The 18,790-nt window shown below is 43.6% G+C and overlaps 1 protein-coding gene across 2 annotated transcripts in view; it reads right to left on the reverse strand.

The window, feature by feature from the left end:
• Window positions 1-3,728, reverse strand: part of LOC138601937 (tenascin-like) — a 35,073-nt gene extending 31,345 nt beyond the window's left edge. For both annotated transcript variants that reach the window (XM_069673259.1, XM_069673258.1), the window contains exons 1-2: window positions 3,251-3,728; window positions 330-1,643 (exon numbers count right to left, since the gene is read on the reverse strand). In XM_069673259.1, the coding sequence (XP_069529360.1) occupies window positions 330-1,643; window positions 3,251-3,728 (1,792 nt within the window). The remainder of the gene's footprint in view (window positions 1-329; window positions 1,644-3,250) is intronic.
• Window positions 3,729-18,790: the final 15,062 nt, after the last annotated feature.

The raw sequence follows: 18,790 nt of genomic DNA on the forward strand, positions 1-18,790 counted from the left end.
AATTACTTTAACCAGTAACGACCCCAACACTGCATATAAGGCCGAATAACCGATCCTAGAACAGCCATGTTTTCTACAGCTGTGGAGTGACAGCGCGGCCGCTTCCCCGTGTGGAGTCGCACACGTGGGGGAGGGGCATCGCGGACTCGCCAAATACCGTCAGCCAATCGTGGCTCAGGTCTAACCTTTGAATGGCATGTGTACAATTTTTTAAATGAAACAAACTTTACCGTGACTCAAAAACACATTAGAATAATTGAGAATTGATTTAAAGCTAAAATATGTCTCCTTTGACATTTGAGTTTCCTGTAGTGATCAGAGCATCTTACCTTCTGAGCAGTCCTCCCCGATGTATCCCTCGTCACACACGCACTGACCGTTCTCGCAGCGCCCTTTGTCCTGGCAGTTGTTGAGGCAGCTCAGCTCTGCACAGCTGTCTCCTTCATATCCACTCTCGCATGCGCACTTCCCGTTGATGCAGCGCCCCCTGTTGTTGCAGTTTCCCGGACAGGCGAGCACGGAGCAGTCGTCTCCTGTGAAGCCTTCCTGACAGACGCACTTGCCGTCCGCGCAGTAACCGCGGCCCAGGCAGTCGTTGAGACACGCCTTCTGACTGCAGTCTTCCCCGTTGAAGCCTTCGTCACAAACGCACTGCCCGTCGATGCAGCGCCCGCGGTCTCTGCAGTTGTTCGGGCAGCTCAGCTCGCCGCAGTCCTCGCCGGTGAAGCCTGTGTGACACTCACAACGTCCGTCAACGCACTCGCCGCGGCCGTAGCAGTTTGAGGGGCAGGTTCTGATGCTGCAGTCCTCGCCGGCATAGCCTTCCTCGCACACACACTGCCCGTTAACACACCTTCCTCTGTTCAGGCAGTTGCTTGGGCAGGAAAGCTCAGAGCAATCGTCTCCTTGGAAGCCAACATCACAGGAGCACTGTCCGTTGATGCACTGGCCTCTGTGGTTGCAGTTGTTCAGACATGCTAACTGGCTACAGTCCTCGCCTTGGTAGCCTGTGTCACAGATACACATCCCGTTGAAGCACGTTCCTCTGCCGTTGCAGTCGTTGATGCAGGTGAGCTGAGCGCAGTCGTCTCCGCTGAAGCCGGCGATGCAGACGCAGCGCCCCTCCACGCAGAAACCGTTACCGTGGCAGTTGTTGGGACAGGTGCGTTCTCCACAGTCCTCCCCGGTGAATCCCTCATCGCAGTAGCAGGTGCCGTTCTCGCAGCGCCCGCGGTCGTAGCAGTCTTTGGGGCAGATGAGCTCAGTGCAGTCGAAGCCGGTCCAGGGTTCATCACACACGCAGTCCCCGTCATCGCAGCGGCCGCGGCCCAGGCAGTTGTTCAGGCACTTTGTTTGAGAGCAGTCCTCGCCGAAGTAACCGTCCGAGCAGACGCACGTACTGCCCACACACTGGCCGTTTTCTCCACAGTCCACGGGGCAGACCTCGAGTGCGCAGTCGTCTCCGCTGAAGCCTTTGAAGCACTCGCACTTTCCGTCCACGCAGCGGCCCCGGTCCTGGCAGCTGTTGGGACACTCTGGTTCAGTGCAGTTGGGTCCCTTCCAGCCGGTTTCACACATGCAGCCGCAGGTTTCACTGCTGTAGTTTCCATGGCCGTTGCAGTAAGGTTTGGTTCCCACGTCACCTGATGTAAGAAAGTAAAGACATACTTAACATATTTTAACATTCTATATATTGTTTGCTCCAAACAAGAATGTAAGTGTAAAAACTCCAAGCTATAGTTTTATGGGTGTTTATGTGCTGAACTATTTATTGTTCAGATGCAGTTTTCTCTTCTTTGGGCTGACCAGCTGCTGGCTGTAGCGTCACAACGGCGGAGTCATCTTCTCATCGAATCCTCTGCAAGAAAGTAAATAAGCTTTTCTTCCAAAAACCTCAAAGTGTTTCCACATATCAACTCTTGACAATGTCCAGAGGTTCAGGTCCGGACATTTCCCAGACTTTCCCTGTCGTACATGTTGCACACAGAAGGAGATTTTTGGCGTCAGATGTAAGGTGGGAATCGCAGGGTAACTCAGGATACGATATGTGATACGTGGCCCACGATACAGAGATTCTGCGACAACTGATATGTTGCATGACAATCATTTAACGATACATCTCTGATTAACTGAATAATACAATATGCCCCTGAAAAGGTAAAGAGCAGCATTAATGTATTTATTCACTGCAATTTAGTGTCAGTTTGAGATGAAACAAGTTTTCAGTCTGTAAATTAAATGAGAACTAACAGAACTAAAGACCAACTGTAAAAACAAATTGAATTTGGATTAATGTCATGAGCACCACCACGATGCAGTGAGTCAAAATGGCAGGTAAAACTATTTAGAACGCCACATACAGTATATGTTAATTAAAATATTGATATTTGGTGTCAGGGCGATGGTATATTGCCGTATCTAAACTTTGTCCCACCCCTAGTCATCAGTCATCGGCTGCAAACTATCAGTTATTATCAGTATCAGTTAGTCAGTTTCCCAGTAATTTACACGGTAGAACAGGAAAATAATTAATTATGGATTCATGCCATGAGCGCCGCGGCGAGGACTTATGAAGTAGTGATGCTGTGAGTCAAAATGCCAGGGATATTTGGCGCCAGCCTATCGATAATTGCGCCAGGACGACGATTTAATGCTGTATCGATATTTTGTCCCACGATAGTCAGAAGAACTCTTAACTTTATTTGGAGGAGGACTTGTCCTTAATGATGATGGTTTTGCATTAAAATTAATACCACTTATATACGGACGTACTGAGCACATTAACTAAAGTGTTAAAAGCAACACAGGCAGGCAGAAGGAGTACATAGCAACCACACTCTGAGCGCATGTCAACAAGGTCATCAACATGGCTCAAACAGACATTTACAGACGTTGTACTGTTGTCTGTTTAGCGTCTGGATCATCTGATGCAGACATTTGCATTCTCAAAAGCAACCCTGGTAAATGTCTGCATTAAGAGTGCATGATTCACGAATGTTCCTAAAAGGTCAACGAGTACAAGAGAAGAGTTCAAACTGTCACTGATATTCAGCCACTGTCATCTGAGCCGCACAAAGCCCCATTCAAAAGGTAACGGAGTATTTGGGAGTTTTACACCCACACAGTGAATTCCTCAGCAGATGAATGGAACAGATGTCTGAGGGAGACTCAGTGGGTTATGTGGAATTGTGTCTGAGATGTTATTACTGTACTTTCTGTAATCTGTGTACACATTTATGAACACACCTACCTGTGACCTGAGCACTGCAGCAGCCCCCGTCACCGCCGCACTGATCTCTCAACGCTGAAACTTCTCCTTCAAGCATCTCCAGCCGGCTCATCAGGTCCTTCAGGCCGGGCAGGTCGTCGGTACAACCACAGGCCCGCCGTGGTATGTTGATGCGGTGGGTGAAGACGATCTGGTTGTCCCCATCGACGGTGTGCTCCGTGGCGCGATCTCCCAGAGACGCCGGAGCATCGTTGGGAAGGAGCTGCGTGCTCTCCGGAGCGTCCAGGTTCACCGAGCACAGGGAACTGGCCGGGACGTTGATGTTGTAGACGTGGTTGAAAACCACAGGATGGTCCACACTGGGGAGGGTGATGTTGTGCTCATTAGGGGGTGTCAGAGTCTGTCGTCGGTGTCGTAGGATCTTCTTCACGAGCCCAGCGTGTGATAGGCTGAGCAGGGCAGTGATGAGGAGGCAGCAAAGAAGGCCTCTCGTACCCATGGTACACGTGGGACGGGGAATCAGTCAAATAAATATCAGTTTGAACGTCTGATTCAAGGCCGGCCCTGGTAACTGGTGAAGGCTCTGGAAAACACAAATGCAGTTTCATTATAATGTGGAGCTCTGTTTGATGCATTGAGAGCTTCTTCTATCCGCACAGAGTAACAGCACTATATTCTAATAAATAAACAAACAAACCAACAATCAGATCCTGCAGATGAACCACTCCTTAAAGAATGAAGTGAGATGATTGAAATGAGAATTATACGTAAATACAATCATGAAGTCTTTTAGAGCAGTAGTTCCAAATCTAATGTCAATATTTGTTAGATTTCTCACTTATCTTTGCTTTATTGTCTTGTGAATTTATCTCTAAGGTCTTTATATCAAACAAAACAAAGAAGAGAAACTCTTTGGCTCAAACAATGACATATGTAACTGGTGCTACAGAGTTATGAAGGGATAGATATTTCTTTGTTGCAAAGGGTCATAAGCAAAAAAAGGTTGGGGACAAGGGCGCTGGATTAACTCAGTTGGTAGAGCAGGCGCCCCATGTACAGAGGCTGCAGCTCTCGTCACACTGAGTGCAGGTTTGACTCCCGGTCATCTCCCTCTAAATAAATACACTGTTTAAAGCGGTAATCTCAAAGATCTGTGTCGTTCTCTTTGGCGCCACCTATGGCGATAAATGGTAATTGCGGGAGCACACTTCCCAGATATCCAGACAGTGCTGCATGTGTGACGTCCACGGTTGGCTCCGGTTGTAACTCTTGATTTTCCTGGCTGACGGTCGCTTTCCTTTTCAGACTGTTTGCTTCATCTGAGCGTCGAGTTTGTTTCTTCTTCTTTGGATTTTCACTTCTTGTTGAAGTTGTATCTGTAGTCATCCATCTTTTCTTTGTTTGTTCAGCCATAGTAGATTACTGTTTACTCACAACACTTGCAGAGAGCGGAGAAGCAGCCGCTTAGCTCCGCCTACCCTCTCTGGCAGACCAACCACTGCTGGCTGATGGAAAACGCGTCACTAACTGGGCGCTGCTTGTGATTTTTTCCCACGAGTTGCACCAGACTGCAAAGGCTTTCATCAGTGGGCCATAGGCTCAGTCACCATTGTGTTACTTCAATCAGAGATAGATAGAGACTTAACAGACTTTTATTTAAATGAAAATCTTCAAGATTATAACTTTAAATGTGTAGAACTTGTTGAAGGTCAAAGGCTACATTGAATCTTATTTATCTCTAAAAAAAAATAACCAGGGGAGAGACAGTAAATGTGCTGCTGAATAAAAAGCTTAAATACCAAAGAATCCACAGTTGTCCTGGCACATCAAGTGCTTTCGTAGTATCCATACACATAGCTGAAAAGTCTCAGCTGTTCTCAATGTAATGGTATATATAACATAAGCAAAGCTGCAGAATATATCCCATACACTGGGATATCCTTCTCGCCCACAAATCTCTCTGATGACCTCATCAGCTGGACGCTAAAACGCTGCAATTTGTGGGAGCAGAAGTCGAACTAATGACAGGCTTCTTCCTCAGCGTGGGAAAGCCTCCTTGGATTACTCAGGGCTAAGTTTCCAAAGGTCTGAGTAAGCACAGTCACGGCTCACAGTGACTGCTCAGACTACTTGATCTGTGCACGTCCTCACTTACGGACACATCTGGGCTTTAGGATATTTTTCATGGTGTATGAAAAGCGGAAATATTGTCACCCATACAGAAATGAAGTTTTTTGAGTGTTTCTCGTGTCCAACACCTTTTACAGGAAGAAAATGCTGACCAGACAGGAAGTACGCCCTCGGGTTCACATGCATGTCTTGAGGCTGTAAGCTACACCTCCATAAACAGGCTGTATGTGATGTAAGATCGGTTGCGTCCCACCAAACATACGCACATGCATGATAAATGACTTCTGGAAGGGAATCGTTCATGCAGTGAAAGCTATAAAAAGACACGTGGTGCATCTGGATTTAGATTCTCATGACGACTTCTGGAAGCTCTCCATCCAGACGACGGTGATACTCGGCTATCAGGTAGCAAACGTAGAGCAAAGGTTCGGCAGAGTGTTTGTTGCGTCTCAATGTAACCATGGCTTCGCTCACCTTCTTCTCTTGCCAAAAGCTACTTCTGTTAGGACATATTTCATTCTCCAGAGATATTAAATCAAAACAGCTCATGGCACCTGCACATAAATCAAAACATCCATTCTTTCAAAACTGGCACTTAAAAGATTATGAGCTGAAATATGGAGGAAAAAATTCTTTATCCCCGAGCAAAATCTGCTTTCAGCCGTGCATCCCGGCCAGATTTAGACAAATCTTCAAATCTACACTTGAAAAATTACCAGAAATAAAAAACAATAGGCCCAAATATTGTCCAAAAATGTAGCTACTGCATTCTCAATATTAAACCCATCTAATCCCTTCATACAACAGAATAAATGCTGTAATTCAAGCAAGTAAGTCAGAGTAATCGTCATTAAAAGTTTCAAAGCTAGATAGGTAGGTCCTCAGATCTGGTTTCCGAGTAATACTGATCGATCATGCATCAGCAGGCTGCAGCGTATGTAGGAAAAACAGTCCGTGTGGCGAGCAAACAGGTGGAACGTTATCACATCCCGGCTCCCATCAGCGTGATCTGACGACGATTAAGCTTCTTATTAATCTCTATAAACAGACACCTGCATGCTAACAGCTAACAATCTGTTCTAGATCAAAAATTTTACATGAGATAAATTCCATTGACGCCATGTCACGAAAGCCGTTCAGTGCTCAGATTTCCCGACGTCCTCGAATGCATCAGACCGATCCGACCTCCGTTCAACAAACGAGCATTCTTAAAGTTTCCTTCTCCTCTTGAGGACAGACCTGACAAAGCTTAAATTTTTACTTCTTACAAATCTGCATCATGATGTTGAAATTTTGGCAAAGGTGAGACCCGTTAATAACAAGTACATCACAAGTTTCTCTTTCTGTAACAATGCAGCGCGCGGGAGAAGAAGTCTTGACGGGAAGTCGTTTATCGCTTACCGCCCGGCATGTTCACCGTTGTGCCCAGAGGCTGTAACGTCTCAGACTATAGCTAATGGGATCCAAGATTGGTGCTTGTTATAATAAGGTTAAATGGTAAATGGACTTATATAGTGCTTTTCGAGTCTTAAGAACACTCAAAGCGCATTTACACTACATGTCACATTCACACACTGATGGCAAAGGCTTCTATGCAAAGTGATAATGGAAGAACTAACAACATTCAGACACCGTTGGCGATGCCACCGGGAGCAATCTGGGGTTCCGTGTCTTGCCCAAGGACACTTCGACATGCAACTGTAGCAGTCAGGAATAGAACAGCCAACCTTCCGATTGGGAGGCGGCCGACTCTACCACTGATCCACTGAGATCATATTATCTAACATGATTATTCCGTCATCTTGGCTCGAGCCAAAACACACATTCACATGGATTCAAACTGGACAATATTTCAGTGGACGAGAGCAAGAAGATAAAATTAATTGCAGGTACCAGAAAATCCCAACTGCATTCCCACCTAAAGCTAACATTATCTACAAAAAAATGCACATTGGGATGTTGGGCAACCTGGAAACCAGAAGCTTATAATTATGCGATCCAAACATTTGGTTGGAATGCTTGTTTGTTGTTCTGGTGCTGTTCAGAAGGTGTTGCCAGTCTACAATCTACAGTGTGTGAAAGCAGCCAAACGGAAAGGAAAGGGGTGCCACAAGACAAAACAAGAGCATCCTTATGAAACATAACCCGACTAGACACCTGAAATACAAAAGTACTGAAAAACAAACAAACACGGATTGACATGGAACACACATGGAAGAGAGTAGATGTGCTGTCAAGCCACAATATATTAATCCTTACATAACTGACTCTGTCGCCATAAAACTACTGTATTTATACTCCACTGACGTTTGTGATAGTTTGAAATGTTTGTTGCAGCAGCAGAACAACGCTTGTGTTTCGACCTCATCACTACTCACAGATCTATTTTACATGCAGAAACTTGAGGAGTGATGAGAAATTATCTTAAGCCCCGGTCGGAGCCTGCAGGTGGATGCTGAGGTGGTGGAGGGGCTGAAAGTATGAGCGCAGTACTGCTGCAGGGCAGCGGTAGCAACGACAGAGCAGAGGGAGAGACAGGACATCTTGCAGCTTAAATAGACGCCACATTGGGAGGAAGTGTTCGTCAGGTGACTGTGGAGCATGAAGGCGTCGCTCAATTCATAACGGACTTTATTTTCTTAAAATGAAGTTAAAAGTGGTCTTTATGGTTGAATCAGGATTTTAAAAAAGTGGAAAAACTCCTGAATATCTATTAAAATATCCGTTTCACAGTGATCTTTTCAGTGACAAATTACAGCCACGTGTCCACCGCTCCACATGTTGCTGCTGTTACTGAGATTACTGAGAGATGTTCAGGATTAATGTGCAGATCGAGCCGGACTGTATCAACCTTTGTTCCAAAATATGAAGAGCTGCTCTGAACAGGTTGTGATGAGTTTTCCTGCGAGGAACGCTTCAGATTTATATCTGGGAAAAATCAATAAAGCAGATTAAAGAAACAGAACTCAACAAACCACAGTGTGACAAGCTGTGGGCTGCAGTGTGTGCAGAGAACAGCAGCAGTTTTATATGTCTTCATCTGTTTAAAGTTGTTTTTTTATGTGCTTATATTTGGGCGACAGGCAGCGTTATGTTTCCCTTAAATCAAATTAATGTGTATGACAAATATTTTCCATCACTGTCACCACAGCGTCTTTAAACTGGAAGCCGAAGCATCTGTATGAAGGAAGACTCCCTCTCATCAATCCTCTTTCCTCTCTTTTATTATCCCGACCTCTGACCCGGCTTCTAACCCGACCTCTCTTTCTTCATGCGACCCCGAGCAGCATGTTTTCTTCTGCTAAAGACACAGATATAAAAACGAGCTTGAGTTTCACGACTTCTCGCACATCTGGCGAGCGGAGGGATGAAGGCTGGTAGGTTACGGCCGGTGTTGTAAATCAGGAAAGCAGGTCTTCTTACGCGTCGCTGACCTGCTTGGAGAAAAATTTACAAGGCGCAAAGAGCAGTAATTTGCGGTCTTGGAGGTGAGGAATGGATCCCTTTAAATCCTCAGCAGGGATTGATGCGCCTGATAACTTCAAACGTGGCTCAACGTAGCGATTATATATGCATAATGCACCCATAATCAGACAGTTCAATTACACGAGGCTTATATAGTACATGTGGTAAAAATAAGCCACGAATACATCATGCGAATCAGCCCAGGGGTTGAGCGAGGACACTTCATTTGACGACGAGACATGGGAAGACAATTTGGAGAGAAAATTGAAATAAATAGAACCTGTTCACTAAGCTAAAATCCAGAGTTGCTGTAGCTTTAGAGCTCTTCCCCCATGCTGGCAGGGAGAAGGGAACTTTCCCGCGTGGAAACTGGGAATGTTGGCCCCAAACTGAGGACATCTGTTTTGCCTAGTCAAGGAAAAAAAGGGCAGTGAGGTATTCGTCCGTGCAACGCCCGAGCTGCCTCTACCTTCGCTGAAAATGCCCCTGCATGCTTGATTTAATGGTAATTTATCGTCTCTGATCATCTCAATTTGAAGGACTCCGTCTGGTCATGTAGCGCAGACAGTCAGTGTTGATTTAAACATTTCAGATCCATGAGAGCAGATCAAGCGCAGCATGTCTGGACACACTCCTTATGGAAACATTTGTCTGACAGCAGCGTGTCAGCGATGAACATCATCCAGTGCTTCTGCTTTGTTTGCTCACCTGTGATGTTTTAGCGTTTCAATCTGCCGTGAACGTTAAAGTCAGATTCTTACAGCAACTGGAGCAGCTGGAAATCATCTCGAGGAAGCTAAATGGACTAATTATTACAGCAAATACAACAACAATAGAAATCATAACACCTCGTTAAGAGATTACAAATATCCCCTCTGCTGCACAATCACCGTTAAATATTCACAAGTCAATAATAAAACGGAGCTTAATGCGTCCCCAGGTGAGCCTGAGCAGGACGCAGATTTCACTTTACATTTGCAGTTATTGGGTCTCTAAACATTTTAATAAGAGACTTTTTCTCCTTTCTGAGCTGAAAAGTATTCGAGCCCACTTCTACCAGTGTGACGACAAAAAGATCCTGTAAGTGATTATAATAACAAAAACTTCCTGAACCACTTAATATCCAGAAATAATGACCAAGTATCTCAAAATAATGACTTAGCATAACAAATCCTAAACATTTGGTGGGTCCAGCTTCTCGAATATTAATATTTTCTGTGGCTGTGACAGTACTGAATTTTTCTAACCGCGGTGAAACACTCCCCTGCGGTTTGGCGGTTAACCACCACCCGGCCGGCCCAGCCCGCTGCTGGAGTATATTTAGTGTATTTCACTACAGTGCGTCCCCCAGACGTTAAAACGTCATCAACATTGAGTCAACACAGCATGAGCGGTGGAAACACAAGTTTATTATATGTAATTAAGTTCATAACCTTAATTGTTGAAATGAAATCCGTGGTGACGGGCTAGTTGTCGCTCGTCTGCACACGGGCCCGTCTGCACACGGGCCCGTCTGCGCTGCTTAGATGCGCAGAGGGTAGAAACAGCGGTGCTCTGACAGCAAGGTTTCCTTTACTGAGTTCACAATGTATCGTTCCGTATGGAAAGATGAGGTGCTTCCATGTGATGCATGGATATGAGTTTACTGCGTCCCTTTAGACTTTAATGTGTCAGAGATGCAGGAAACGTCTGAGAGGGTCTCAGCGGGGATGGCAGTCACTGGGTACCACCCCACGGTTGGCGTCACATAACCACAGTATTGCAGTCATGCGGTTACCGTGACAACCCTGATATTTTCTGCTTTTCTTCGTCACATATGTTACTAAACTAAATATTTTGACTGTTTGTTAAAAAATCAAGCATCTACAGTGTTCTGTGTGCATTTCATCTCTGCCTGTGGGTAGTTCAGGTCATCATTTTTCAGTATGCTGTCAGGTCTAATTGACAAAAGGACTGATTAAAGGGGCCCTGTAGAGTTCACTGTAAACAAACAAATGTTTTGTTTACGTGTATTTACCAAAACATATTGCGTGCATCGTTAAGGCCAAACAAACACATGGAGTGCGTTTGATTCCTCTTTCCAAACTGTTTTGCATATTATATATTTCAAAGCCTGCATCATTTACATGCATGTTTAGATAGAAAGCTTCTAAAAGTCTAAAACACCACGAGGAACCTTTCACCTGCAGAGAAAACTATCTGTAAATTATTTCGAATTTTGCAGCTCTTGTTTATTTGTTTTCTTTCAGGATGTGTATTTAATGATGAGCAGCATATCTTTAGTAGGATGTCAGAAGATATTCCTCAACTGAACTATTTGATATTCAACTATTTCCTCTAACAGCCATCTGTGCACATTCTGTGCACACTCCTCAAACCAACACACCTGATTCTCGACACGCAGGCAGATTTACAATGTTAGAGGCCGAACACTGACACGGTCAGAGCTGACAGAACCTGAACACTCATATAATCATACATACATGTTTATTTAAGCGTTCTAGTCTGTAAAATTATGTCAGCTATAACTTAATTCAGCTACTCTGTCTTGGAAGAAAGTGCAACATGACTTATATGGCGAATACACCCTGCACAATGCCGTCACTAACTCGTAGTGTCACCCTGCTACACTTCTGTTTCCTAACTGACCCTGGAAATTGGGACACTGAAAGAATCCAACGCATTTCCACATAAAACAGCCGTGTGATGCTGAGTTATGATCAACCCCTGGCTCTTTGTGTGGAGGTCACGCAGAGGGAAACAGTGCAGCACAAGCCCTGGGGGAGCTCCAGCTACCAAACCAGCTGTCCCCCTGCTCTGACCAGAGGTTTGTTTACTGAGACACCTTCCTCACAGCTGCACAGACACATCCCCGAACATCCAAGGCATAGCAGAGAGGCTGTAAAACATCCCTGTGAGAAGACACGCGGATGGGAGATGATGCGCAACAATAAGTTTGAGCTGAACGATCATAACCTTCTTCAGGAGGAATATTCCTTTAAATCTACCGTAAGCCCGACTTAGATTTCAATTAAGCGCGGCTAATGGACTGAATGGATGAAGAAGTTTCTCTTCTTGCCCACACCGGCAAATCCTGCCACCCACTTTTTCCTTTAATTTAATCTCCATGATGGAAAAATGACACACAATGAAAGCTGAATTGCACTGCCCGAGGTAATTTGATGAATCATCCGGCTGCAAAAAACCTCACCAGACGGAGTCATGCTCGCACAAACACACACACACACACACACACACACACACACACACACACACACACACACACACACACACACACACATGCACGGTTTTCCTATTTATTTTAGAATTATTGATCTTCAACCAGACGAAATGTGAGGGAATGTTTCCAGCATGAAGCGAGCATGCTGGCTGCTAAAGGTGATCAAAGCTCTGGGTAACTCTCCCACATGTTCACTCCCTCACTCATTCATCACCTCTCATCACTGCTTGGCTCCTCTGAGTGTCTGACTGAGGAAGAAGTTGCAGTATACACCAAGAATGCACGTCCAATAAACTATAATCGATACCTTCTGGTGTGGCAGGAACCATGCGCTAGACAGAAATCGACTACTTAAGAAACAGCCAAAAATGTCTGCAACTACTGCTGAATACGTCTCTATTCTGAAGACAATAATTTGATACAGTTTGAAAAGGAATTCAGCAATTTAAACACCTTAAAAAGAACAAATTAAAGTTAAAAAAACTAACTTATCACATGAAATGCAAGCAAATTCCTATGAGGGAAATAGCAAATATATATAAAACATTTTAAGGTTGTGTTCAAGCACCTGCAACATGATTTGCACATGCTTTTCCTGGTTGTTCAAATGTATAATAGAAGTCTGTAAATTGTCTGTGCGTCTAAAATGTTCAAAATAAATGATTTAAATAAAAATACAAATGCATTCTTACCTTTCATGCAGATCACAAGCCTGTGCAGATGAGGCAAGACTTCCCTCCCGAGTTTTCACACGTTCATCCGAGCCAAGAAAAAATGATGCTTTGCTCCGTCTTGCAGCCTCTCCAGCAAGGTGGCAGCTCTGTCAGCCCTCCCTCAGCCGGCTCCTTATCTCCCCTCAGCGTTCACGGCTCAGGCTGGAGTTCAGCTCGTTCACTGACAGAGAGAAAGAGCGAGAGAGAGAGAGAGAGAGTCAAACCCAGACAGAGTGAGAGAGAGAGAGGGAGAGGGGGAGAGAGGGAGTGGGAGTAAATGACTTTTAAAGTGTGAGGAGTGTTTAGGTCAGACCCCCCCCATTGCTTAAACTCCAACCCTTAAATAGCCGTCATTCTCCCTCCCTCTGCAGACCGTCTCTCCTCCCTCCGCTGTAACTAATGGATGCGGAGCCGGACCTTTAAATGAGATGCCAGTGTTGCTGGAGTCATGACAGAGCGAGCAGCGCCTGTGGTTGTGCAGGAAAATTAGAGGGGGCAGCTGGGAACGAGAGGAAAGTGAAGTCAGAGTGCAGACGGCAGTTTCCCCTCATCCATATTAACTTTGCATTAATGACTTGTGATTTTCTCCTGCACGATTAAAGCTGCAGAAACTTTGCTCACTCAAAGTTTGCATCACATTTCAGGAAAATTCCCCCCTCTGTCAATCACAGCCGATCCTTCTTTCCGTATTTCACACCATTCCCTCAGCGCACTGTGTGAATCTTTCTCCAGCTCTGTGGTAGACTGATGGACGTCTACAGCAGCTGAAACCACATTATATTACACATGCAAGCATAGATAAATCTGTGGCACATTCCCTGATTGAAGAGCTTTATGGTAATTATCAAATGGTAATAAATTGACATTGAATAAAAGTGACAGACAAAAGTGGAAGTGGAACTGTGAGGCCAGTCTCTAACTCCTGGAGGAAATGTTCCCCTGCTCAGACACACTTATTTATTGCCCAGACAAGGTTACATTCTCATACATTAAACAGATGGGAAAAGCAGAAAACAGACACTTCTCGAGCCATCGAGGTCCAGCCATCTTGGAAAAAAATTAAAGCGAGCTGCAACAGGAGATTTGATATCAAATGCCGTCTGTTCCAAACCTGAATGTGAAGCTGGAAGATGCAGAGCTGTGGAAGCAGGTGACATGCAGCCATACGGACGCAGCCTCCACACAGTTTAATCTTAATATGATTAAACGAGGATAAAGCATCAGCTTAAATCTTTAAAGTGAGTCGGTGAGGCTGGTTAAGATGTTGGAGACATGCTGGTTTGTTGTTTGTTGCGATTACAAAGTCAGATTAAGCATTAGGGTTTATTTTCATCACTGATTCATTTATTGATAATCATTTGTTCTTTGAAGATTAGAAATAAATGCCAGATACAGTTTTCTAAAGGTCATGTTTGCATGTTTAATCTAAGAAACAATCCCAAACACAACAATATTTAATCTATCGTCACATTACATGAAAAAAAGGAGCAGAAATTCCTCATCCTTGAAAAATTACTTCCAGCGATTGACGGAAACTTGTCGAAAAAGCTGCAGATGGACTTGCTCTCGAGTGACTTTTTATTCCAGCTATAATTTATAGAGAGATTTGAAGGATGCCAGATTGATAATAAAACATAGTGAACCACAAAAAAACTGAAATCACTCAATTAATGTCGGGAGAAGAAGCTTCACAGAGGCATGAATGGCAGACAGTCTACTGGCACAAGCTGTCAACTGCTGTTTCAAAACTCAAATGTCACCAGAGTGAAAATCTAAACTAACGATTTAATCAATTAATCTGCTGTATTATTTTAATAACTTGTCTGTTCTTGACGGCTTGTGTCCACTAACAGCGTTTTTTTGAGCTGGCAGCGCCTACTTTCTAAACAGAACCAACGCAGGTCAGCGTCCTCAGCGTAACAACGTCCTTGGCCACACCACAGCGCTCGTCAATGTCACTTATCTCTCACCGACCAATCAAAATCAGGAAGAGGTGGGACTTCCTATACACCAAATTTGTCAACAATTGCGGAGGAGAAGCTGATTCTATCGTTTTTTCGAAGGTAAAATTTCCAGTTGTAAAGCTGCCTTCCTTTCCATTGTTTTTTTGTTTCTTCGTAAAGTTTCCTTGAATAAAAGCAAATATCAAGCATACAAAGCGATTTAAAACAGACGGCAACTACGAAGGGAAGCAGAAGACAACTTTCGTAACCTAGCAACAGTAAGCACCGGTGAGAAGCGCTCTGAAATTGAGGTCGTGGGCGATGCCAGCACAAAAGATGCCATTAATGGACACAGGCCTTTTGAGTGTCAGAAAACACTGACAAAAGAAAACGCTAAAAGCCAAGGTGACTGTCGCAACATACTTTTTCTCTTGTCCTTGTTTTTATATACAGACAAGATGGAGAGGCAGATAAATCCCAACTAATCCAACAGCACAACAGGGCTAAGTAGATTTGTCACTTTTCATTGCAGCATGGCCGGGTCAGGTAAACGAAGCCCCGAGATACAAAGACAACAAAGCGTCTGTACTTCAACATCATGTGATGCCAAACAGGAAATATACGCATGTCTGAAACAGAGTTCAAGTATGTGCTGAAGAGGGTCGACTCACAGGCCGAGGATAAACTCATAAAATCTGTCACCATTCATTAAATCAAATCTGCTCCTAAGCCTCAGAAGACCCCGGGGATCTGGTCTGAGAGAGGGCCCTAAAAAATGAGAAAATGTGTGTGGAACCAAGAAAATAAGTCACACTGTGGCCCCTTTTAATTTAAGACTCCACATGTGTTTCACATGCACTACACGCTGCAACACAGCCCATGTGGCTCAGACGCAGACCATAGAACACTTGCAAGCTACTGCAGCTATAAACAACGTAGTGTTATGATTACACCGAGACAATCTGAAGGATGTCTGCCAACGACGGAACAGAAACACTTGCGGTGCTTTTTCGACAGCAGGAACTTTCCCCAGGAACTAGGAACCTTTTGAGGAACTCGGGTCTAAATTTAGTTTCGGGGCAATTGATTTACCCCCTGAAAAGTCCCTGCTCGGGGGGGTAGTACTTTCCAAAGGTCCAGGAACTTTCACTGCAGCGCTGATGGTTTCTGATTGGTCAAGTACTCGCAGCGTTATATTTCACCCGCCATGTTTAAAAGGCTGCAGCTGCAAGCTCACTGTTATCACCGTGCTTTGAGATTGGCGGTGAAAGGCTTATTGCTTCTCCATACGTCATTGGCCTGATTTGCATAATCTTCCCGGAACTTTAGGCCGCTGTGGAAACCCAGACAACAATGTGCCCAAGGAACCATTAAGTTCCTTGAAGACAAGTTTCTGGAACTAAAAGTTCCGGGTACTTTTGCTTGAAAAGCACCTTTAGCTAACCAAGACTGCTAACCACAAGGCTAGGGGTCCTGCGTGAGGCTATACTTAAACACAGCAATGCTTTAACTAAATGCTAATAACAACATGCTCACAATGACTTGCATGCATGCTGATTTTTACAGGTATAAGTTCAGAACTTCACCATCTTAGTTTGGTTCGTTAGCGTGCTAATTAGCACTAGAGACAAAGTGCAGATGAGGGAGGTATTTAGCAGTAAACCAAATGGTTAGACAAATTCAAAGTTTACATGATAATGGGGCTACATGAAAGTCAAGGGGTCACCAAAGCTACTGCAAATAATCCTGGGGGCAAACATGAATATCTCAACCAAATTTGTTGTCTATCCTTCAAATATTTGTCGAGACATTTTACAACAAAAACGACAAATCTCATACTCATGATGGAGCTAAAGGAAAGTCAGGGGGTCACCAAGGTTATACGGATTCATCCTCTGAGGACCAAGAATTTTCAAGACAAATTTTGTGGCAATACATCCAAACACTGCTAACATCTTGCGAAAAGACAAACAGACCCACCTGCAGGGAGAACTAGAGCTAAAGTCAGGGAACCACCAATGTCATTGGGAGTCATCCTCTGAGGACCATGAATATCTGAACAAAAGTTTCTGGCAATTTATCCAAACATTGTTAATATTTTGTTAAAATAGAGAGCACAAGTCAGGGTACCTACGATGTCAGTAGGATTCATCCTCTGGAGAACATAAATGTGAAGACTAAAAGAGATGGACCGACTGATTAACAGACCAACACTACAATCAATTCATAGCATCTGAATTAAACTGCATTTTTGGCAAGAAACAGAGGGTCAGACAGAAGTGGTGAAAAACAGGTATGATGGCAAAACACTTCTATGAGCAAATCTGCCATGCAGATGTGAGGAGACTCGGACCAAAGCCCTCCTGTGTTAAAACAACACAGGTGTTCTTGTGTTGGAGATTAAAGTAGGTGTTACAGACACAGATCATTTTTTACTAAACAAGGTCCATTTTTTATTCTAAGCTTTGATTTAACATGTGGCCATAACAAGACACAGACACAGGAGTGCTGTGAGAACATGGTTTTCGGCTCAATATATTAGAGAGAGGTGCAAAGTTAAGATTTAAGAACATCAACAATGAATGGGAAATAATCCACAAAAAAACAAAATGATTTAAAGCTGTTAACTTTGTGGCTTCTATAAAATATTTCTATTTCTATAATAAGTGCTATATATCTTTAGTGTTCGTCTTTGGTGTGGACAGTGTGTGATCGATTTTGATGATACATTTAACATCCTCATTCATTTTCTTGCAAAAATGTCAACATAATACTCGTCTCAGCTCCTAAACAGGGAGGATTACCAATGTTCTTCATCTTAGGTGACGATAGGCCGAGTGTCTTTGCCTGCACTGAAACAAGACCAGCAACTTGAAGATATTCTGTATGATGTTTTCCAATATTTTCCAGCATTTTTATTGATCAATAAATATACCAATCTAGACAATAATCAGCAGATTCATTAAGAAGATAAATATTTTTGTAGCAACACCAAACCCTAGAAGAACCTACTCGATTGTTTTTAAAACATTACAAGAAACTATTAATGTTTCTTTCCTTGTGAAATAAATCGTAGTCTCCTGTGCACTTAGCGTCTCGCCTAAGACTAAACATCTATTGGTAGTTTATACAGGGGCATTCTTTCTTAGAAATTATAGTCGATTCATCCGTGCTACCTGGTCCCGTCCTCTATAATCTCAACAGGCTGAAACTGGCACAAAGGGAAGTGTCTCCAGTGTGACCTTTTCACAGGCCTGTAATTATAGAGTTCATCGGGTCACAGTTGGCTTAGGCTCACCTAAAACGAACCATGAGGTCAGCACATGCAGCAGTTTGCTAAGTTGACAAACAGTTCATATACACAGGGTTTTATGTTTATTTGAAACAACATGGAAAATATATTCAAGTTAAAACATTACATCTCCAAACCTACGCAGACTTTGAATTTAATTACATTGCCAAAAAATCCTGCAGTGAAAGAGTCATTTAGTGTTTTCCTGTACACTTGGATTATGTTGAAATATTTACATGTTTAATTATGTAGCTAGTGAGTGTTTCTTGCAGGAGGCTTTAATGTAGCTTTAATGTTTATATACTGTGTGATCTTTCACTGGGGAGAGACTGGGAAACCGTCTGACTTGACTTTACGTTGCTGTGTGGATGTTTTGTGTTGTAAAAAGAAGCATTCTCTAACTCTTTAAATCGTGTACTACTTAACTAGGTTGTTTCAGGTTTTTCTCTGAAATGTTTCAACATACTCGGACAGTCCCTACAATAAAAATGTGTTCAGTCCCTCTTGGATGTTTTTGGTAGGCTCCATCACAAGACTCCCTACATTGTTAAGGTTTTAGATAAGTGTCATATTCTTTCCATGACCTAATGATTGGTTTAATCGTACCCCCGAGGTTTGTTCAGTGATCCAGAATTGTTCTTGTATCATTGCAGGACATTTCTTGCAGTTACTTGGAGTTGTTTCTTATGCAGGATTTAGACTTTCTGTTAAGATGGTCAGACAAGGCAGTTTAGACAAGGTGGTTGGTCCCAGACTAATCATAGCGTGCAGTCTTTC

The sequence above is a fragment of the Semicossyphus pulcher genome, unplaced genomic scaffold (genome assembly GCF_022749685.1).
Source record: "Semicossyphus pulcher isolate SPU_LCO1_2020_fin unplaced genomic scaffold, fSemPul1.0.p SCAF_22, whole genome shotgun sequence".
NCBI lineage: Eukaryota > Metazoa > Chordata > Actinopteri > Labriformes > Labridae > Semicossyphus > Semicossyphus pulcher.